Source organism: Muscardinus avellanarius, assembly GCF_963383645.1.
Source record: "Muscardinus avellanarius genome assembly, chromosome: 9".
NCBI classification, from domain to species: domain Eukaryota; kingdom Metazoa; phylum Chordata; class Mammalia; order Rodentia; family Gliridae; genus Muscardinus; species Muscardinus avellanarius.
In genome coordinates this window covers 63509510-63533015 of record NC_137795.1, presented here as the reverse complement: position 1 = coordinate 63533015, position 23506 = coordinate 63509510, and the positions used below count along the sequence as shown (strand labels likewise).

General features: G+C 40.8%; 1 protein-coding gene across 1 annotated transcript; it reads left to right on the top strand.

The window, feature by feature from the left end:
• Positions 1-3892: 3892 nt before the first annotated feature.
• CYP51A1 (cytochrome P450 family 51 subfamily A member 1) lies at positions 3893-23506 on the top strand (the record flags this gene model as incomplete). Its single annotated transcript, XM_080701324.1, has 10 exons — positions 3893-4066; positions 5774-5872; positions 8763-8939; positions 10370-10496; positions 13027-13201; positions 16110-16229; positions 16609-16804; positions 19053-19148; positions 21216-21384; positions 23328-23506. The coding sequence occupies 10 exons, from the start codon at positions 3893-3895 to the stop codon at positions 23504-23506; spliced, it is 1512 nt and encodes a 503-aa protein (XP_080557450.1).

Sequence of the window (23506 nt, the reverse complement as noted above, 5' to 3'; positions counted from 1 at the left end):
GGCAGAGGTCCACAGCTTCACTTCAGAGATCAGGCTCTGCTGTCCCATGTGTACCCTGGCCTCCTGCTCTGCACAGAGGAGCGTGGTGGCCATGAGAGCTGATGATTCCCAGAACATGCAATGTGACGGCCCATCCTGGCTATGCGGGGCTCCCTCTGAAACCCCCCAAACCCTTTTTACCACTTAGCATGTTGTCCAGAATTCCCGAACTTATGTGGCAAAACCAGGCCGGGAGTCGTGGTGCAGCCAGTTGTGGTGGTGCACACTTATAATCCCAATGCTTGGAGGCTGAGACAGAAGGAATGTATGGGTTTGAAGCCAGCCTCAACTATTTAGTGAGGCTCTCAGTGAGGAGGTAGAAAGGAAATAGGCAGATAGGGAAAAGGCCTTGGTAGAAAAAAGTTAATTTCCTGAGTTTCCTGAGGGGCGACAAATGCCTGAAACTCCAAAGGCTCAGAGATAAGAAGGCCAGAGCTTCACAAAGCCATCCTGAGTTTCCTAATCAACAAACCCACCGAGCAAGTCTGGCATTCCTGAAAGGAGACCCTTCAAAGGACTTGCAAATGCCCTATGCAAATTCTCCTTGGAAGTCACCCTAACCAAAAACGGTTTGGAAGCGGTCAGGCAAAGCCTGACCGGATGGCAAAAGGGGGGACTTTCCCACTCGGGACCCCCTCCCCTTTTGGGGAGCTGTTCTCTCTCTCGCAGGTCGTATTGGCCCTGAGAGAAGGCAGAGTGCATCTGAGGGCACGTGGCTTGGGCGACCTGAAGGCCTCTGCTGGACATCATGGCTGGCCAGGCCCCTAGGGGTGACCTGCACCTCTTTTCTGGCAGATCGCGTGGACTCTGGGAGAAAGTAGTTTGCAACTGATGGGCACTTGGCTCGGGAGACACTTGGGTAGTGACTCTGAAGGCAGCTACTGGACCCCGGAGTTCCAACCGCCCCTATGGGGTGTTCGGCCACTTTTCTTTATTCCCTTCTGGCAGATCGCGTGGACTCTGGAAGAAAGCAGCCTGCACCTGAAGGCAATTTGGCTTGGGCTACTCTCAAGTATTGTCCTGAAGGCAGCTTCTGGATCCAGAGTTCCAGCCCCTTTAGGGGTGTTCAGCCACCCTTGCCCCAGTCCCTGCTGCTTCCAATAAACTTTTTACTCCCATTCCTGAAGACTGCGGGTGTCATTCTTCGCTCTCCGTAGACAAGAACTTGGTAAGAAATGTTGAGTCCCTTCTTAGGGAACTCTGTTTCATCTTGAGGAAACGCTGGATTTCCTCTCAAGAAACCCCTGTTTCATCAGCAACTTAGACCCTGTTTCCAAATAAAGTACAAAATAGCTCTGTACAATTTTCTGTATTGTTTTTTCTGTACAATTTTCTGTATTATTTTTTAATTCTCTATTTCGTTAATTTCTGCTCTAATTTTAATAATTTCCTGTCTTCTACTGGATTTGGGGTTCAATTGTTCCTGCTTTTCAAGGGCTTTAAGGTGTGTCGTTAGGTTATTTATTTGAAGATTTTCTGTTTTTCTTACGTGAACACTCAGTGCTATAAATTTTCCTCTTAATACTGTCTTCAAAGTGTCCCAGAGGTTTTGATATGTTGTATCTTTATTTTCATTTGTTTCTAGAAATTTCTTGATTTCACCTCTTACATCTTCTATGACCCATTCTTCATTCAGAAGTATGGTGTTCAGTCTCCACATGTTTATGTTGTTTCTTTGGGTCTTCTTATAGTTGATTTCTAGTTTCATTCCATTATGGTCTGAAATAACACAGGGAAGTATGTAACATTTTTAAAATTTGCCACTGCTCATTTTGTGTCCCAGGATGTGATCTATTTTGGAGAAGGTTCCGTGAGCAGCTGAGAAAAATGTAAACTCCCCTCTTGTTGGGTGAAATATTCTATGTGTCCAACAGGTCCATTTGATTAATGGTGTTCTTTAGTTCTGAGGCATCTTTACTGACCTTTTGTCTGGAAGATTGGTCTAATGTTGTGAGAGGTGTGTTGAAGTCTCCCAGTATTATTGTATTGGGATTTATGTGTGACTTCATGTCATAAAAAGTTTGATTTATGAAGTAGCTGCACCTATGTTTGGGTCATAGATGTTGATTATTGTTATATCCTCTTGGTGGATTATTCCTTTTACCAGTAAAATATGACCTTCTTTGTCTCTTCTAATAAGTTTGGGTTTGAAGTCTAACTTGTCTGATATCATAGTTGCTATTCCTGCTTGCCTTCTAGTTCTGTTAGCATGGGTTACCTTTGCTCTAGCCCTTTACCTTGAGTTTGTTCCTATCTTTACTTGTAAGGTGTGTTTCTTTTTGCAGTACTGGATATTGAACCCAGGGGCATTTTACCTGAGCTACAGTCCCAGCCCTTTTATTTTTAAAAATTCTTTTTTATTTTGAAACAGGGTCTCACTATGTAGTTGAGGCTGGCTTTGAACCTGCTAGCTATCCTCCTGTCTCAGCTTTACAAGTCCTGGGATAACAAGGATGTGCCACCATGCCCACCTGGAGACATTTTTAAGGCTGGATAATTATAAGATTTTGGTAAACGGCACATAGAGGTGTCCCTAAAGAGACATTCTTTTTTTTTTTTTTTGCGGGTCTGGGGATAGAACCCATGGGCATTTGACCTCCGAGCTACACCCCCTTCCCTATTTTTTAAAATTCTTTATTTTGAAGCAGGGTCTCACTGAGTTGCAGAGGGCCTCACTAAGTAGCTGGGGCTGTCCATGAACCACGATCCTCCGGTCTCAGCCTTCTGAATACTGGGATTACAAGTGTGCGCTACGACGCCCGGCTCTTAGAGACATTCTAAGAGTGCAAGTTGGCAGAGGGCTGGATGTTGATGAGTTTAGTTTTGGGTTTACTGAGAGATGAATGTGAGATCTCTAGATGGAGTTAAAGAGCAGGCACTTACACCTTCCTACACATTCCCCGAAGGCCTTGCAGTGTTGGCTCTCGGTGCTGTATCCCCAGGCTCAGGACAAAACCTAGTTCTTAACCTCGACCGAATACATGCATGTGGTCAAGAACTTGTGTTACTAACCTGGAAGGTTCAACTTGATAGTCATCTCATCAGAGACTTTGTGCGAAGTCACAGGAGCGAATGAGATCGCCAGATTGTGGCTTCAGGGTTGAACTCCTGTTTCAAAATCTTTCTAGCTACCAACCCCTCGAAGTGAAGGGCGTTCTTGGGAAATGTGGCCTCAGAGAGCCGACATGTTTTTGTAACACGTATGTTTCGGAATCTGTTGTCTTTGAACCGGGCACAATAACTGGCACTTGTGAGCCTCCTGGCCGTCCAGCAACGCCTGGCCGACAGACCTCCCGCGCCCAGCCTCCGTGTGCCGCAAGGTGGGCCCAGAGCTCCCAGGGGCGGCGCCGCGCCCCCTCCGCCCGCTGACGCCACATAGGCCGAGGTCTCCTCAGAGCGCGCGGTGCAATCACAGCGCGAGCCGCCGCCGGCGCCGCGCCCCCGCCCGAGATCCCTCCGCCGGCTCCTCCCCGGCGGCGCGCCGGCCCCGCACCCCACGCCGGCCGGGCGGCTGGCGGCTCCCAGGGCGTGCTCATCCCCGAAGCCAACTTCTTTCTCATCCCCGAAAACCCCTGGTGTCACTGACGCGGCCCGCTCCCTCAAGTCCCCTCCCTGGCGCAAGGAGATGTCGGAGTGCGATGACCGGTCTGGGGCGTGGCTAGGGGCGTGATCAGACACAGCCACGCCCCTCCAGTGACGCACGCGGTGGCGCGCGGGCGGGCGGTGGGCGGGCCTAGCGGAGCACCTGGGGCCGGGCGGTCTTGAGGCGCCCATCGCCGGCTCTTCGTCTCCCGGCGCGGCGGCGGCTCTTCTTCTGTGTCTGCAGCGGGGCGAAGCGGCGGCGGCGGCCGGGATGGTGTTGCTGGGCCTCCTGCAGGCGGGCGGGTCGGTGCTGGGGCAGGCGATGGAGCGGGTGACCGGCGGCAACCTCCTGTCCATGCTGCTGGTCGCCTGCGCCTTCACGCTCAGCCTGGTCTACCTGTTTCGCCTCGCCGTCAGCCACCTGGTTGCCATGCCCGCCGGGGCGGTACGTGCGCCCTCGGGCCCGCGCGGGCTGGCGGGGCCCGGGAGGAGGGCGAGCTCGGGTGCTGTTGCAGGTGGTCCTCCCTCGGAGGCCGTGGCTGTTTTAGCCGGGGCCGCCCTGCCGGGTGTCCGGGCCTGGCCCCTGTCGTGCTTGTCGTTTGTGGCCGTGGTGGCCCGAGTGGCTGTGCTGCCGAGCGCCCTGGTGACCTTGTGGGCCATCACCGTAACGCTGGGGCCTTTGGTCAGGGTCTTGATGGCCATGCGATCGGCAGGAGCGGTCATCCTGTAGGCTGCATCGAGTGGCGCAGGGTCCTGCGGGCTGGGGCTTTACCCCGAAGGGCGATTGGTAGCACGAGGAATGTCAGGTGTGGTAGTGGGGATACCTAAAATGTGTTAAGGGCTTTTCATGCTATTAAAATATCAGTTTCTGTAACTTAGCGGCTTTTTTTTTTTGACCAATCATTTTAAACTTCCCAAATATATTTGATGAATGTCAGTAAAAAGGGTAACAATTAGAAGCTACTCTTTCATTGACAGTGGAATGTGCAAACCAAGTACATTGCATTCAGCACCCAGGTCTAAGTAGTTTTTTACTAAGTACCTTTGAATGCAGGGGCATTCTGCCTCCAAGTTACACCCCCAGCCCTTTTTAGTTTTTTAATTTTCAGTCTTGCTAAGTTATTGAGAGTCTCCTTAACCATGACAGACATGAGGCAGAATTAGTATTATTTTTACTTTTCTTAAACATGTGATTTTTGAAGAAGCAGTCTTTAGAAAGACCAAAGGTACTTTTAGTACTTAAAGTTATTATTATTGTCTGAGGAGTGCTGTGAGTTTGTGATGCTCCTTTCTTTTTGAGACCACCAAAGAACTGGGGAATGTTATCCTTTTTCATCATTACATGTTTGATTCCCAGATTTAATGTAATCTGTGAGTCTCATTTTTGTGGACTGTAAAATACCTTTTATACTAATAATTTCTTCAAGGTTTTATCTACTTTAAAATCAGTGGATATAGTTCATTTGCAGTGAGAGATGCATGAGATGTCTTCTGTTCACAGTAACTAGGTTAAACTCTTCTGTAGCCCAGGGCGGTGGGACATGCTTGTAATCTCAGTACTTGGGAGGCTGAGCAGGAGGATAGTAGGTTTGCAGCCAGCTTCAGCACCCTCTGCAACTTAGTGAGCCCCTGTTTCAAAATAAAGAACAAAAAATAGGGCTGGGGGTGTAGCTTGGAGATAGAATGCTTCTGGGTTCCGTCCACAGTAACACTTAACACACACACTCCACCCCAAAAACAAACAAAACATTCTTTTTTTTCTATACTTCAAGTTACTGCTTGCCTTTTTTTTTTTTTTTTTCCTTTAGGCAAGGTAAGATTCTGGGACTAAAACTGTGAATGATTAAAATGTGAAGAAAATATAGTTTGACTTCTCTGGTTTTTTTTTTTTTTTTTTGTACTACTGGTTAGAAAAGTTATCTGGAGTCATCAGTTATATTGAGTATTTTTGTTAGTGCCCATCATTTTATATTGCAGTGCATTTCTATTTTTCTAGTCCTTTATTTTATGCCATGATTTGAGTTTCTGTTCTTTTTAACTATAGCTAAGATGTTGGCAGTTTGGCTATTCTTAAGTTACTTTTGATGCTTCACTTATTTAAAGGCAAAATTTGTTTGGTCAAGAAACTAAAATGGGTCTTTCTATTTTGCAGAAAACTCCACCATATATTTTCTCTCCAATTCCATTCCTCGGGCATGCCATAGCATTTGGAAGAAGTCCAATTGAATTCCTAGAAAATGCATATGAAAAGGTAAGGCTTCCAAATAATTAGAGGGGGAAAAAAAGAAAAAAAAAAAAAAACAACAACACTAGGTAAGTGCTTTTTAAATTTATCTTTTAAATGACAGCACATTAAAAAAAAAATCTCAGCTAGGCATGGTGGCATATGGCTGTAATTCCAGTACTTGGGAAGCTGAGACAGGAGCATTACAGGTTCATAGCCAGCCTTAGCAATTTTTTTTTTTTTTTTTTTTTTTTGGTGGTACTGGGGTTCTTGGAATCCCTTCTACCTCCGGGCTACACTCCCAGACCTATTTTTACATTTTCATTTTGGAAACAGGGTCTCCTAAGCCACCGCACACAGCTGGCTTCGAACCTGCGCGATCCTCCTGTCTCCGCCTCCCAAGCGCGGGGATTACAAGCGTGCGCCATGCCCGGCCAGCCTTAGCAATTTAATGAGGCCCTTTGCAAGTTTGTGAGACCCTGTTTCAAAATAAAAATAAAATAGGGCTGGTAAGTATAGCTCAGAAGTAGAATGCCCCTGGATTCAATCCCCAGCACATCCCTCTCCCCCCAAAAAAATCCTGAACTTATGTTTCAGAATTGAAGCTGTGATATTTTAAAAGGTGGAGAGGCTATGCTGACTTTTACCCCTCTAGGTTTTCTTAGTGTCCTGGGGTAGTCTCTGAGATACCACTGAGGAAACCTAAAATTTTGGCAATTACAGTTTAAAAACCAGTGTTCTAAATTTTGTTTTCACTAATTATAGTTGAAAGTGATAAAATTGACCTTTATTTTTTAACCATGCAACTAAAATTTTCTGACCTATTCTGTATATCTTCTGTGATAGCACTGACCACTTGGATGACCCACATAATAGCACAGGCATTAAAATCTTTGCCCTTCTTCTCTCTGATGAGTTTCTTATATCAATTCAACTATCTACTTCATAGTCCTACTTTAGACCTGTTAATTATTTCACCTCACAATCTTAATTTATGATCCTATTCTTAGACCACGCCCCCTTCTGGTTTGCTTGTGCAGCTCCTTTGATTATAACTATTCTTTGATTACATCTTTAGTCCATTTTTCCATTTACTTTTTTCCTTATCTATCAGCCTTGTGTTTTCATTTATCTTTTTTTTTATTTCTGGGTCCATGGTCCATAATTTCAGTTAACACTTTTCTTTTTTTTTTTTTTGGTACTGGGGTTCCTGGAAGCCCTTCTACCTCCGGGCTACACTCCCAGACCTATTTTTACATTTTTATTTGGAAACATGGTCTCCTAAGCCAGCGCACGTGGCTGGCTTCGAACCTGCGCGATCCTCCTGTCTCTGCCTCCCAAGCGCGGGGATTACAAGCGTGTGCCACCACGCCCGGCTTCAGTTAACACTTTTACCTTCAATTTCTTTGCCCCTGGATCTTTTTGCTTTGTACACCTGGCAAAATTCCAACTGTGGAGGGAGCCAGTTACTAATTTTCTTTCTTGTACCAATTTAATTTCTTTCTAATTTCATGGTCGCCTATCTTGCATGTAATTTGAGTTCCGCACAACAGTTGTATGAAGTTCCCGTGATTGGCTAATTTTCCCACTCAATGCAATGACTAATTCAGACCTCTTTTCTGAATCTTTCTATCTCTTCATCAAAGTAGATACCTTTGTCTCTTATTAAAGAGTGATTAAAAGCTATCCAGTGAGAATTCCCATGTTCTCAGTTTCAAACATACACATCCACCTGTCTATAATCTTGCTCTCTTTTCTTCATATCACATTAGGAATATTCTGCCTCTAGAGTAACTTAGTTATCTGTTTGCTTCTATCTGCACTATCTCACCGTTCCCTTGTGTCTATTTCTGCACTATCTCACCACTTTCTTTTGTACTTATCAGATTTCTACAATACTCTCTAACTGGTCTTCTGACAGTCCTTCTGCTCCTACCCTTCCATTCTTTGCTGACAGCAGACAGAGGCATGTTTCTTTTAAAATATATATAGATTAATGTGTCTTCCTCACATAGTTGAAAACTTCCATTCTTATTGCTTATAAGAAAAAAACCTTTTTACTGTGACTTCTCAGGCTCTTCATGGTCTTGACTCCTGACTCTCTCATCCTTCTCTCTCATCTCTGGCACTTTTATGAATCCTTACTTGCCACACTAATTCCTGCTGGTCCTTCAAGTTTTAGCCAGAATGGCTTTTCCTCTTTAGGTCTTTCATTTTTAGGTTCTCTCATGACAGTTGCTATACTTTGTCTAATAGTCCTCATGCAGTTTCACATTGGTTAAGTATTTGATCATTATTTGATCAATTTGATCTTTTCTGATAGACTAAGCTTCATGAGCCAGGGACAGAATTTTTGTTCATGATTTTATTCCCAGAGCCTAGTCTTTAATAATAGTATAAACACTGCAAGGTAAAGCTTTTAATATTTAAGAAGATTAATAATAACAGCAACAAAATGAAATCATTCTGTTTGTGAAATAGCATAAAACTGATAACTAAATAAACTTCTAGTGTCTCCACATAGCAAGTACTATAAAAAATGTCGTATCTTTTGTCTGCTCTTGCAAATTTATTTTTAACTAAAGGAGGGGAAAATGTATATTCTCAGAGATGTTCATTGCAGAATTATCTATAATAAAAAAGAAAACAAAAAAGCAAAGCCCTTACACATTACCTGTATGTCTAGCAATGAAAGAACAACTAAGTTAATATTGTAATGTCTAATAATAGTAAATACCTGATGTCTAATGTTTATAAATTTGGACAAAGATGAGAGGGTAAGTATGGCAAAGTGTTAATTTTAAAGTTTATGAGAGTTTTATTTTTCAACAATGTATTACTGTGTGACTTAAGGAATTAGTATCTGAGTGCTGTCTATCTTTTTATAACATAACCATGGTTATTCTTCTCTCTTTAGTATGGACCTGTATTTAGTTTTACCATGGTGGGCAAGACATTTACTTACCTTCTGGGGAGTGATGCTGCTGCACTGCTATTTAATAGTAAAAATGAAGACCTGAATGCAGAAGATGTCTACAGTCGCCTGACAACACCTGTATTTGGGAAGGGAGTTGCATATGATGTGCCTAATGCGGTAGGTGACACTGTTATCTTGAATAAGGATATATTTGTACTATAATAGTTTTAGCTACTAGTGTAATTTTACACATTTACAATGTAGAAACAGTTTATTTCTTGGTTTGAAAAGCCTGAAGGATAATGATACATTTAAAAGAAGAAAAACCATGGGCAACTCATAAGGAATGAGTTATACTTGCTGGTGTAGGCTAAACAAATTTTAAAAAAGTAGAAAAATACTAAGAAGTGGAATCAGTGATAAATTAGCATTCTGTGATTTGATTTGAGAAGGTAACAAGAAAATCCTATTATTTTATCAAAGATGCAAAGATGTCTCACAGACCCAGTCCTGCCTGAAATTCTAACATAAGACCTTTGAGTTAGAAATTGCTGACTTCAGCAGTCCTTTTTTTTTTTTTTAAGTAGCTACTTCAGGCGTGGAATATGTTTGTGTGTTCCCCTCCTGAACAAATATTAAAGTGTTGTAAGTTAATGTAAATAATGAATTAGATAATTGGCCCCGCTGCTTGGTATGGGCTGTGGCTGTGACTGTAACACAAATACCCAAGCACAGTGTGGTGGCACATGCTTGTAATCCCAGTGCTTGGGAGGCTGAGACAGGAGGATCACACAGGTTTGAAGCCAGCCTCAGCTACTTAGTGAGGCTCTCAGCAACTTAGTGAGACCCTGTTTACAAATAAAATATAAACTGTGTCGGGGAGTATAGCCCAGAGGTAGAAAAGCTCCTGGGTTCCACCCCCAGTACAAAGAGTTGACACTAAATGATGTTTTTGGAAATGATGGAGTTGTGGGGGAATTAATAGTTCTCCTCAAGTTCAAAAGCAAAATCAGAAAATCCCTGTGCCCAGGGACTTCATTTTTCCACATATTTTATTAGACTTTTAAAATATAAATGTCCCAAAGGGTTTACCATTAGTTGTCCTAGTATAAATTTATTCAGACTATGTTTTAATTAAATTTTTGGAAGATAGTGTCAGTGAGGGGTGATATTTGGAAACGAGTGAGAGAATATGTGAAGGTGTAGGTACAAAAGTAACATCAAAGTATCATGAACCTTTTTGGAGATTGTATTGGCACCACCTGGGTTGGAAGACTGGAAGAAAGCAAAGTTAGGAAAAAGGAGTCCTGGAGTTAGGTGTGGGAAAAAGTTGTATATGAAGGCAAGCAGGCATGTAGGAGTAAGGTTCCTAATGTATTTGTCTAGGATCTTTGTAGTAGATGCTTTCTTTGTACATGTTACTTCAGTTATACTCATAGATGCTCTAAGTTCCCCATATCTGGTGGTAGTTTTTAAAAATATTTTTACTATTTTTATTTTCAAATTTTCAGAATATTTTGAATGTTCTATAGTTAGAACAGCCTAGTGATAAAACAAAAATGTATTTTAATGCTTTATACCCTTAATCTTTTTTTTTTTTTTTTAAGATTTTCTTGGAGCAGAAGAAAATGTTAAAAACTGGCCTTAACATAGCCCATTTTAAACAGTATGTTTCTATAATTGAAAAAGAAACAAAGGAATATTTTAAAAGTTGGGGAGAAAGTGGAGAAAAAAGTAAGCAAAATGTTTTACATTTGTCCTATTTTCTACTCTTCTGTGAAAAGAAATCTAGAGATGGTGTGTGCATATATATAAAGTACAATACAGTGTATGTGGACTTAATGAGTGGGACATGTTCTCATTATCTAGGGTTGAGGTGGGAGCCCAGTCTTTTTTTTTTTGGTGGTACTGGGGTTCCTGGAAGCCCTTCTACCTCCGGGCTACACTCCCAGACCTATTTTTTACATTTTCATTTTGGAAACAGGGTCTCCTAAACCAGCGCGCGGCTGGCTTCAAACCTGCGCTATCCTCCTGTCTCTGCCTCCCAAGCGCGGGGATTACAAGCGTGCGCCACCACGCCCGGCTTTTTTTTTTTTTTTTTTTTTTTTTTTTGGTGGTACTGGGGTTCCTGGAAGCCCACCTTCCTCCGGGCTACACTCCCAGACCTATTTTATATTTTTGAAACAGGGTCTCTTACGCCAGCACGGCTGGCTTCGAACCTGCGCGATCCTCCTGTCTCCGCCTCCCAAGCGCAGGGATTACAAGCGTGCGCCACCACGCCCAGCAAGGGAGCCCAGTCTTTATACTGTCTGCAGTATGTATTGCCATCAGAGTCAGTCACCATACCCATAACGGGAAGCAGCACCTGCTCACAGGGAGGTCACCACAGTCTGGGGTTGGCCTTCCCTTCTATAACAGGTCTGGAGACTCAATTTTATTTTTAGTATGCTTAAAATTGATGTGATACATTTTCTAACTGTAGAAGAACTGGTGTGTAAATTAGATTGCCAGGTTAATTAAGTCATGTGAGATAGATAGTATAAAGATGACTAGAATATTTTATTGCTGATCATTTCTTTTGGCAAATTTAATTGGGAAGTAAAAAAAAATTTTTTTTTTTTTGTGGTACTGGGAATGTAACCCAGGGGCATTCTACCTCTGAACTATACCCCCAACCCTATTATTTTATTTTATTTTGAAGCAGGACCTCACTAAGTAGCTGAGGGTGGTCACGAACCCAGATTCTCCTCTCTCAGCCTCCCAAGTACTGGGAATACAGGCATGCCCTATCATGCCCAGCTTGGAAAGTCAAATGTTAATTGGAAATTTCATTCATAGATGTAAATAACAGAATTAATTGGCTAAACTTTATGACTTTTTTTCCTTTGATATTGGGGATTGAACCCAGAGGCATTCTACCTTCAAGCTATACCCCAGCCTGATTTTATTTCTGATTTGGAAACAAGGTCTTCCTAGGTTGATGAAAGTCTCACTACTTGCTAAGGCTGTTCTCAAACCTATGATCCTGTCTCAGCTGCCTAAGTACAGGAATTACAGGTACCCACCACCACACCTGGTTACTTTTTTTTTTTTTAATCATGGTACTAGGGTTTGAACCCAGGAGCATTGTGCTTCCAAGCTACACCCATAGCCTTATTTTATTTTGAAATAAGAGTCTCACTAAATTGTAGAGGGTCTGCTAAGTAGCTGAGGCTGGCCTGGAACCTGCAATCCTTTTGTCTCAGCCTCTCAAATACTGGGATTATAGGTATGGGCCATCATGCCTGCTAACTTAATGGCTTTTTTTTTTTTTTTTTGGTGGTGGTACTGAGGATGGAACCCTTCTACCTCTGGGCTACACTCCCAGACCTATTTTTTTAAATATTTTATTTGGAAACAGGGTCTCTTAAGCCATCAAGGCTGGCTTTGAACCTGAGCGTTCCTCCTGTCTCCACCTCCCAAGCATGGGGATTACAAGCTTGTTCCACCACACCCGGCTAATTTAATGGCTTTTAAATGTCATTGAAGTGTGATTGCTAGATGCACCTGTGTCCATAATTGGGATATATTTATTGGTGATTAGAGTTTTATGTAATTTTTGGTACTGGGAATTGAACCCAGGAGCATTCTCCCTCTGAGCTACATCCCTAGTCCTATTTTATTTTCTGTTTTGAAGCAGTATCTCACTAAGTTGCATAGGGCCTCACTTAAGTTGCTGAGGTTGGTCTTGAACCTGCAGTCTTCTTTGTCTTAACCTCCCAAGTACTGGGATTACAGGCATGCACCACCATGTCTGGTTTTCATATATATAAATATATATTCCCAAGACTTCAATTTCTAGTCCTGTTCTTTCTACATTTAACCTGGGAGGAATTCCGTTATTGGTCTTTGGATTACCTTTCCTTGGGAAGTACCTCAGTTTTGCCCTCACATGCATATTTTTGCTCTTTTTGTTGTGCTGTAACCCAGACATGAGATAGCCACACTTTGACCTCCATTGGAAGAAGAGCTCGTGAATGGGGATCAGAAATGCCTTTGTGGAGTCTTGCATGTCTTGAGGGGTAGTGTGTGTCCTGTCATTTGGTTTATTGCCTTCCATGTTCTGCATAGCCACATCTGTCAGTGGACTTTGTGTGTGTGTGTTATGAATAGGATCTCATTTGTTCTTGAGCATTTTTATCTTAATTTTCCTCATAGTCACTTTAAATCTTCACGAAAAAAGTTTCAAGACTTTAAGTAATCAGAATGACTTTATTTCCCCCAGATTTGTTCGAAGCTCTTTCTGAGCTCATTATTTTAACAGCTAGCCATTGTTTACATGGAAAGGAAATCCGAAGTCAGCTGAATGAAAAGGTGGCGCAGCTGTATGCAGATTTGGATGGAGGTTTTAGCCATGCAGCCTGGCTGTTGCCAGGTTGGTTGCCTCTGCCTAGTTTCAGGTATGGAGAAAGAAGATACTGAACTTATTTAACTTTGTGTAATTACTGTAATGTTGGTATGCTTCTACATTTGGGGGGGATTATGAACCCTGTTGTTTATAAGGATTCAAGACAGGTTTTCTTTGTGTAGGGAGTTCATTTCATGCAAAATTCAGTTTATTAAAAGGTGATTTGAAAACTGGGTGTGATGGTGCAGGCTTATAATCCCAACATTTGGGAGGCCGAGACAGGATGATAGCGGTGTATGGATAGCTTCAGCTACTTAATGAAGCTGCTTGCAACTCAGTGAGAGCCTGTTTAAAAAAAAAAAAAAAATAGGTCTGTGGGTGTAGCTTGGAAGTAGAATGTCCCTGGGTTCAATCCCCAGTACTGCAAAAAAAAAAAAAAAAAAAAGTGATTTGAAGCCGGGTGTGGTGGCACACGCTTGTGATCTCAGCATGGGATTGGATGGAGGATCATGGTTGGGTTTGTGAACAGCTTCAGCTACTTAGCGAGGTTCCTTGTAACTCTGTGAGACCCTGTTTCAAAAATAAAAAGACTAAAAAATAGGGCTAGGGTTATAGCTTTGAGGTGCAATGCCCCTTGGTTCCATCCCCAGTACTGCAAAAAAAGATGATTTGTTGTCTATCATAATATTTTAAAGCCCACTTATCTCACATATTCTGTGTACTCTGGAAAGTCTTTGGGTTATACCTCAAAGTGGTCCAGTTCTTTTTTAAGCACTTCTTTGGAAGTCTTTGATGGTTTTGTAGTATGTATATGGTGAAGCTTTTTGCTTTGGATATTGGTGCCTTTGTTAAGCTTTCTCTTTGTCTCCTTGCCACCTGAACTGTGATTTCCTTAAGGGCAGTGACTGTCTCCCATGCCAAGAAATATTGTCCTTAGGACTTGATGTATAGCTTAGTGTCTTGTGTATTGATAGGCTTTCTTTACTTTTGCTTAATAATTTCTGTTCAGGTGAGGTGTGAGGAGGAGTTCAATTGGTATTCCCTTTTCCTTCTGTTTCTGTCCTTTTGATCTAGTTTCAAGAGTAAAAAGGGTAGGAGTGAGAGGGAACACCAGAAGAGTTTCTCTAGAATTCTCAGGACCTCATAACACTTAATATTTGTAAAGAGTGCTGCAGTTTTCAAATTGCTTTTATATATATTTTGTGGTAACACTTAGCACAGCTCTTGGAGCTTAGTAGGCTTTCTGTAAATGTGCATACAGCCTATTTCTACCTGCTCTATCTGCTGTACGATGGACGTCATTATTCTTGCGCCTAGTCTTTTTCTTGGATTAACTGATTTAACCAACTTATTCCATTCACTTTTTGTTTATTATTTATTTATTGTTTGGTGCTAGGGGTTGAACCCAGGGCCTTGTGCATACTATATCTGTGCTCTACCATGGAGCTATACCTGTAGCTACTCCATTCACTTTCTTGAATAGGCCTTAGTTTTCCTGGGTCTTCTGTGTTCACATTAAGCTTGAATGGCTTCTTCCTTTCTGTATATACTATCCTAGTTTATCCTCAGTAACAGTCTTGCAAATAAAATAGGACAGGCATTTTTATTAGAGGGCTTGATTAAGAGGGGTGTGGGAGTTTGATTGCCTAGTTTTGACATCTAGCCCCATGTACACCGGCTGAATGAGCTTATGCTGCTACCTGTGAATTGAGGATAACGGTACTAGCTAAGTAGTGAGTATTCTCCCTGTTCAAAGGTAAAGCTTGCTTTAAAGTTGAAGTTTGTTTTCTGAATATACAAGCATTTTCACCGCTGATGGGGAAGGGTAACACGTGTGTGTGTGTGTGTGTGTGTGTGTGTGTGTGTGTGTAACTTTATGTTGGGGTTTGAACCCAAAGGCTTTTTACTTCCAAGCTACATCTCTAGTCTTTTTTATTTTCTTTCTTTCTTTTTTTTTTTTTTTTTTTTTTGGTGGTACTTGGGGTGGAACCCAGGGGCTTTTCTAACTCTGGGTCTCATTGAGTTGCTGAGAGCCTAAGTAGTTGAGTCTGGCTTCGAACCTGTGCAATCCTCCTATCTTAGCCTTCCAAGCGCTGGGATTACAAGTGTGCCACCATGCCTAGTTTATTTTTTATTTTTTTATTTTTTATTTTTTGGTGGTACTGGGGTGGAACCCAGGGGCTTTCTACCTCCAGGGTATACTCCCAGACCTATTTTATATTTTATTTGGAAACAGGGTCTTACTAAGGTCCTGAGAGCCTCACTAAGTAGTTGAGGCTAGCTTCGAACCTGTGTGATCCTCCTGTCTCAGCCTCCCAAGCATTGGGATTATAGGCATGTGCCACCACGCCTGGCTAAAACTATATTGTTTTAGAAAATAAAAAATATCAAATTCTGTAGAAGAACCAGAGTGATTCTATACTGCAATAACTGATTTGGTTAAAATTTGAATTTCACGTTAATTTAAGAGTATTCTTGAAAAGTGTTCATGCTGGTTTTAGGCCTTTAGTTAGAAGACAGTGTGTTAAGAATCTCAAGTATGTATGATAAAGCATTGTTCTTGCCTTTAAAAACTGAAGAATTTTTTTTTTCTTGGTGGTACTGGGTTTCCTGGAAAACCCTTCTACCTCTGGGCTACATTCATAGACCCATTTTATATATTCTTTTAATTTGGAAACAGGCTCTCTTAAGCCAGTGAGGCTGGCTTCTAACCAGCGCTATCCTCCTGTCTCCGCCTCCCAAGTGCTGTGGGGATTACAAGCGTGTGCTACTACGCCTGGCTTGAAGAAATTTTTAATATGTTTATGCCTTTTTTTCTTGGTTCTGAGGTTTTATGAATTATTTTAGGTTTATTAAAGTTTTTAAATATGGTTGCCGTTAACTAGGTCTGGGTTTCCAAAATGAATTTGATCATGGAAAGTAATTATGTTTCAAATATCATTTTTATCTTTAAATTACAGACGCAGGGATAGAGCTCATCAAGAAATCAAGAATATTTTTTATAAGGCAATCCAGAAACGCAGGCAGTCAGAAGAAAAAATTGATGACATTCTCCAAACGTTACTGGATTCTTTATACAAGTAAGAGCTGTTCATATTACATATTAAGGAACTACAATTGAACATAAACATTAAAAAATAAGAATGTTGGAAAAATAAGTTGGTAGTTATGACTTGTGGACTTTTTAAATGTTAAGACATAATTACTGGGATCTCATACCTTACAGGAATCCCTGTGATTAGGCTTGGTAAAAACTTGGTATTAAACCCTAATGAAATCAAAATTATGTTTTTTGTTGGTTCATCTCTTTCATGAGGGGGGAAGCAGTCTTATATGTGCTGGGCAAATGAAAGAGACTATTATACCTGAAAAACATTCATAATGGCCCTTTATTTAAAGGTTACCTCATAAAATGTGCCTGGAAAAATGTTAAGTTGGTGCATGTGATTCATTCTGCAGGGATGGACGTCCTTTAACAGATGATGAAATAGCAGGGATGCTTATTGGACTCCTCTTGGCGGGGCAACATACATCATCAACTACAAGTGCCTGGATGGGCTTCTTTTTGGCCAGAGACAAAGCACTTCAAGAAAAATGTTATTTAGAACAGAATACAGTCTGTGGAGAGAATCTCCCTCCTTTAACTTATGAGCAGGTGTGTTGGATTTTTCAGTTTCATTGCTGCCTTATAACAGTATCTGTGGCTAATTTGATCATTTTAAAAAAGGGACAGTTTGAAGTTTTCTATATAGTTTAGATTAAATTGATAAAGCTTAGTCAGGAGTGGTGGCACACACTTGTACAGCATTTGGGAAGCTGAGACTGGAGGATCGCAGTTCGTGGACAGCCTCAGCTACTTAGTGAGGCTCTCTGTAACTTAGATGCTGTTTCAAAATAAAGAAGAAAAAGTAGGGCAGGGCATGTAGCTTGGAGGTCGAATGCTCAGAGGTTCCATCCCCAGATTCACCAAAAAAAAAAAAAGATAAAACTTCTTTATTTTCAGAAATTTCCCCAAACCTTGTCTAAAATATCCTGCCATTGCATCTTTCCATTAAACTTTTAATCAGATATTCTGTGGATTGATGCCTTATGCTGGAGATGTAGCCCAGAAATAATTCTCTTATTTATAAACCCCTGAGTTTAATCCCTAGCACCACAAACAAAAAGCAGATATTATATGTGTGTTTTATGAAGTGGAAACGCGTCTAAATTTCCTAGAATTACACATGTCCAGAATCCCTGTGCTTGGGTAGAGACTTCGAAAGGGATAGGAACAGTAATGGGGACTAAAAATTCACAAACACTAGGCCCAACTTGCTGTGTTGAAAAGGAAAACAGAAGGATTCACTGTAGATACAAACTTGAGATTCCATCTTTGAAGCATACCTTGGTCATATCCTCTTCCTATTATTTTTATGTTTTGTTCATTTTTTTGCGTCTTGGGGATGGAACCCTGGGGCACTGTACCTCCTAGCTACACCCTCAGCCCTCTTTTTTGGTCTTTTTACTTTTTTTGTGTGTGTGTTATGGGGGTTCCAGGAAGCCCTTCTACCTCCAGGCTACACTCCCAGACCTATTTTATATTATTTTTATTTGGAAACAGGGTCTCTTAAACCAGCGCAGCTGGCTTTGAACCTGCACGATCCTGTCTCTGCCGCCCAAGCGTGGGGATTACAAGCGTGTGCCACCATACCTGGCTAGTCTTTTTGCTTTTTGAAACAGGGTCTCACTGAGTTGCAAAGGGCCTTGCTAAGTAGCTGAGGCTGTCTGTGATCTGTGATCCTCCAGTGTCAGCCTCCTGAATGCTGGGATTACAAGCGTGTGCCACCACTCCCGGCTCTGTTCCTTTATTTTTAATATGGTGTTTTACATTGATTTTCAGATGCCAATTCTTATATTTTTGCGATAAATCCTCCTTTGCTATAGAGAATACTCCTTTTTTTTTTTTTTTTTTTTGGTGGTACTGGGGTTCCTGGAATCCCTTCTACCTCCAGGCTACACTCCCAGACCTATTTTTGTACTTTTTAAAATTTGGAAACAGGGTCTCTTAAGCCAGTGCATGTGGCTAGCTTCGAACCTGCACGATCCTCCTGTCTCCGCCTCCCAATGCACGGGGATTACAAGTGTGCGCTACCATGCCCGACAAGAATACTTCTTTTTATATATTGTTGTATTCTCTTTGCTCATATTTTGTTGAAAGTTTTTTGCATCCATATTTATAAGGGATATTGTAGTCTCATTATGATGTTTTTGACTGACTTTGTTATTAGAGTTATACTGGTCTCAGAATGAGTTCATAAGTATTCCCTTTCCTATTTTTTGGAAGAGTTTGGGAATTTTTTTTTTTTTTTTTTTTTTTTTTTGGTATTGGGAATTGAATCTGGGGCATTCTACCTCTGAGCTATACTCCCATCTCTTTTCATTTTTTATTTTGGAACAGGGTCTTATTGTAAGGCTGGCCTTGAACCTGTGATCCTCCTTCTGAGCCTTTTAAATACTGGCATTACAGGTGTGTTTTACCTCACTTGAGTAACATTTAGCTTTCTTTCTTTTTTTTAACTCTTGAATTAACACTTTGTTATAAGCCTTTGGTTAGTTTTTGAGAGTTATGAAAAATTTGGCATTGATGATTTTTGTTAGTGCTTTTGTTTTTTAGAGGAGTGACTTTTGTAGGTCCTTAAGCCATTCTTCAGGGTGATCGCCCTCTTCCTGTTATCTGGCCCTGTCTAATTTTTTGCTGACCATAGACAGTGATAGAACATAATCCCAGCCAACTTGATTCAGAATGTAATCTATCTTGTATTAACCAAGTAGTTAAAATAATTTTTAAAATATTTTTTTAATCTTGTTGAAGTGTATGTTAAATATTTGTAAAATGATCAGGAAATGCTTTCTCTTTCTAGCTCAAGGATCTAAATGTACTTGATCGCTGCATAAAAGAAACATTAAGACTTAGGCCTCCTATAATGACCATGATGAGAATGGCGAAAACTCCCCAGGTGAGTCTCTAGGTGTGACCTCTTCTTCTGTGTCCCCAATTTTTATTTCCAAAATGAGGAAATATAATAGTATTAAAGAGAGTTTATTTTTTATGGTACTGGGGATTGAAGCCAGAGGTATTCTACCTCTGAGCTGTACCCCCAGCCTAATTTTATTTATTTGGAAACAGGATCTCACTAGGTTGATGAGTCTCACTACTTGTTAAAGCTGTCCTCAAACCTGTGATCCTCCTGTCTCAGCCTCCCAGGGATTAGAGGTGTGCACCACCATGCCTGGCTATTATTATTTTTTGTACTGGGGATTGAACACAGCGGCATTCTACCTTATAGCTACACCCCACAGTCCTAATTTATTTTTTATTTGGAAACATTCTAAGTTGTGAAAGGCCTTTAAGTTGCTGAGGTGGCTGTGAACCTGTGATCCTCCTGTCTCAGCCTCCCAAATACAGGGATTTTAGGCTTGTACTACCATGCCTTGCTCAAAGAGAATTTTTTTTTTTTTTTTAGGTTCTGGGGGTGGAACCCAGAGGCTTTCTACCTCCGAGCTATACGCCCTGCCCTATTTTTTATTCTTTATTTGGAAACAGGGTCTCACTGAGTTGCAAAGGGCCTCACTGAGTAGCTGAGGCTGTCTGAGAACTGCAATCTTCATCTCAGCCTCCTGAATGCTGGGATTACAAGCATGAGCCACCATGCCCGGCTCAAAGAGAATTTTTATTTTATTTATTTATTTATTTATTTATTTATTTATTTATTTATTTATTTATTTATTTTTGGTGGTACTGGGGTTCCTGGAAGTCCTTCTATCTCCGGGCTACACTCCCAGACCTATTTTTACATTTTTATTTGGAAACAGGGTCTCCTAAGCCAGCGCGCGCGGCTGGCTTCGAACCTGCGCAATCCTCCTGTCTCTGCCTCCCAAGCGTGGGGATTACAAGCGTGCGCCACCACGCCCGGCTCAAAGAGAATTTTTAAATTAAAAAAGTAAGCCGGGCGTGGTGTCGCACAACTTAGTGAGCAACTTAGTGAGACCCTGTTTCCAAATAAAATATAAAATAGGTCTGGGAGTATAGCCCGGAGGTAGAAAGCCTCTGGGTTCCACCCCCAGTACCACCAAAAAAAAAAAAAAAAAAACAAACCCAAAACAAAAAAATTAAAATAGTTATCATGTCTATATGATGTAAAATTTTATACTAAATTAATGAACATTTTAATATAATTGCACATATATGTTAATTTCTGATGTTTATTATATTCTTTATTTTAGCAATTGAAGTTTTAAAAAATAGAAACATGTTATGATTTTATATGAAAAATTTTAATAGTATGTACTATATAAGTAAGATAATGAAAGGCCTGAAATTCCACACTACCTCTGAGGCATTGAGTTTGTGTGTATGTGTGTGTGTGTGTGTGTGTGTGTGTGTGTGTGTGTGTATTTCCAACTGTGTGTTGTTTCACTTGGAAATCATCTTATTTATTTTTTATTTTTTTGAGATACTGGGGATGGAACTTGGGGGCATTCCACTGCCAAGCTACACCCCCAGCCCTATTTTTTATTTTGAAACAAGGTCTGAGTTGCAAAGGCCTCACTAGGTAGCTGAGGCTGTCTTTGAACTGCGATCTTCCTCTCTCAGCCTCCCAAATGCTGGAATTATAAGCATGTGCCACCACACCTGGCTTTTGGGAATCATTTTAAAATAATTTTGGCTGGTTTATCATTTAGTCAGTTAAAAAAAAATATATATATATATTTCATGCATATTAATGCTTTTTTTTGTGTGGTCCTGGGGGTGGAACCCAGGGGCTTTCTACCTCTGGCTACACTCCTTATACTTATTTTATACTTTATTTGGAAACAGGGTCTCACTAAGTTGCTGAGAGCCTCACTAAATAGCTGAGGCTGGCTTCGAACCCGTGCCATCCTCCTGTCTCCACCTACCAAGTGCTGGGATTACAAGTGTGTGCCACCACACCCAGTGTATTAATGCTTTTTTATACAGTGATCTTAGTATTTGGTGACATATTTAAAAATTCTCTTTTGAAATGTTCTGCATTCATTTGTAGACTGTCGCTGGGTATACTATTCCTCCAGGACACCAGGTGTGTGTTTCTCCCACTGTCAATCAGAGACTTAAAGACTCCTGGGTAGAACGCCTGGACTTTAATCCTGATCGCTACTTACAGGACAACCCAGCATCAGGAGAGAAATTTGCCTATGTACCATTTGGAGCTGGTAAGATGATTATGCTTCAAATGTTTATTTTGGTAACAGATTTGTCCCTTTTAGAATAATCCATGGAGTTTATTTGTAAATATCTTACCCTTTCTTCCTGAGGTGTTCCTGTATTAGTAAAATCTTTCTAAATTGGAGAAAGTATTTGTAAGAAGGGGAATTCGTTCTATGAGTCCTTAGATACCTTCCAACTTACCTAGTTTTACTAGATCTAATTTGTATAGTCTACTCTTGTTTTATCTTATTGTAGTAGTATTTAAAACTCTTCAGTGAATTCTAGTTTAAAGAACAATTGGCATGCCAGGCGTGGTGGCATACAGGTTAGGAACCATTCCTAACCTGGTAATCCTCTGGCTTCCACTTGAGCTTTTTAGGTAAAGTGCTCATTCTGATTTTGGTCAGTTGTCATCTTTAGACCCTTATAATAAATCCTTTTAACATCCCATTTATAGTTGGTCCAAGTCATGGTCTCTGAGATACTTTAATGCAGATATGTCCCTTTAATCTTTTTTTCACTGTTAGTTGCATAGGGCTACTGTAACTAATTACCATAACCTTGGTGGCTTAAAACAACATAAAATTACTTTTAGAATTGTTGAGGCTGTAATCCAAAAACAGGGTGTTGACAGGGCCACCCTCTAAGGGCTGCGGGGGAGGCTCCTTCCTTGCCTCTTCTTTCTGGTGTTTCTTGGCTCCCTTGGCTTAGAGCTGCATCTCTCTAGTCGCTGCCGGTTATCACTGGATCTCTTCCTAATTGATGTCTCTGTCTTCACATGGCCTTCCTATAGGGATACCAGGCATTGGATCTAGGGCCTACCCTAACTCACTGGGATGTCATCTTAGTTACATCCCCAGACCTAATTTTTATTCTTTATTTTGAAACAGGGTCTCATTGAGTTACAAAGGGCCTCCAAGTAGCTGAGGCTGTACTCGAACCATGATCCTCCTGTCTCAGCCTCCCAAGTGTGCACCACCACACCCAGCTGTGTATGACCTTTCATATTTTGATCTCAGAGCTGGGTGTGGTGGCGCACACTTGTAATCCAAGCATTCGGGAGGCTGAGACAGGAGGATCGCGGTTTGCAGCCAGCCTAAGCTACTTAGTGAGTTCCTATGCAACTCAGTGAGACATGGTTTCAAAATAAAGAATGTAAAATAGGGCAGGCTCTGTAGCTCAGAGGTCGAATGCTCCTTGAGTTCCATCCCTTGACCAGCAAAACAAAACAAAATTTTGATCTCAGTATATATATTATTTTGGGCTTATTTGATCCCTTTTTCTTCCATAATCAATTGCAGTGGCATTGAAGTTTTGAATGAGAGATTCATGTTGACTTTTAACGAGGGCTGTCTTGCATAGGAACTAAGGATATTCTAGTATATTCCCAAACTAGAGTATCTTCTTATGATTCAAACCTTCTGTATGTTTAACCTAGATAGATACTAAATTTCAAAGTCTTTAGCTAGATATTTAAATATTAAATCTCAGAAGTCTCTAATGTATATAATGTACATTAACAAACATATCAAAATCAATCACTAAGCCAAACATGAGAAGGAGGGATGGGGAGGGAGTAGGGTGAGAATTGGGTAAGGGCTAATTGGGTGATATGTGCATGTATGCCTCCACCATCTTTTACCCCATTAGGATGTATGACTGCAATGCACCAATAAAAATTTTTAAAAAATCAAAAAAGAATAAATTTCAAGTCTTTGTAAAAGTCTTTAAGTAGCTAAAGTTTGTTATTTTCTTAAAAACATTGACAGTATCCTACAATTAATGAATTAACTATATTATTTTATGTGAAAGGTGTTATATTTTATGCTTTCTTTTATGCTTTTATCTTTATTTGATGTTCACCTAAAATGTAGATAAATAAAATATTACTTGGCTAAAGGATGTGAGAAAGAATTTTAACTGAAAAAAAATTTTTTTTTTAAAACAGGGCGCCATCGTTGTATTGGGGAAAATTTTGCCTATGTTCAAATTAAGACAATTTGGTCTACTTTGCTTCGTTTATATGAATTTGATCTCATTGATGGATATTTTCCCACTGTGAATTATACAACTATGATTCACACCCCTGAAAACCCAGTAATTCGTTACAAACGAAGATCAAAATGA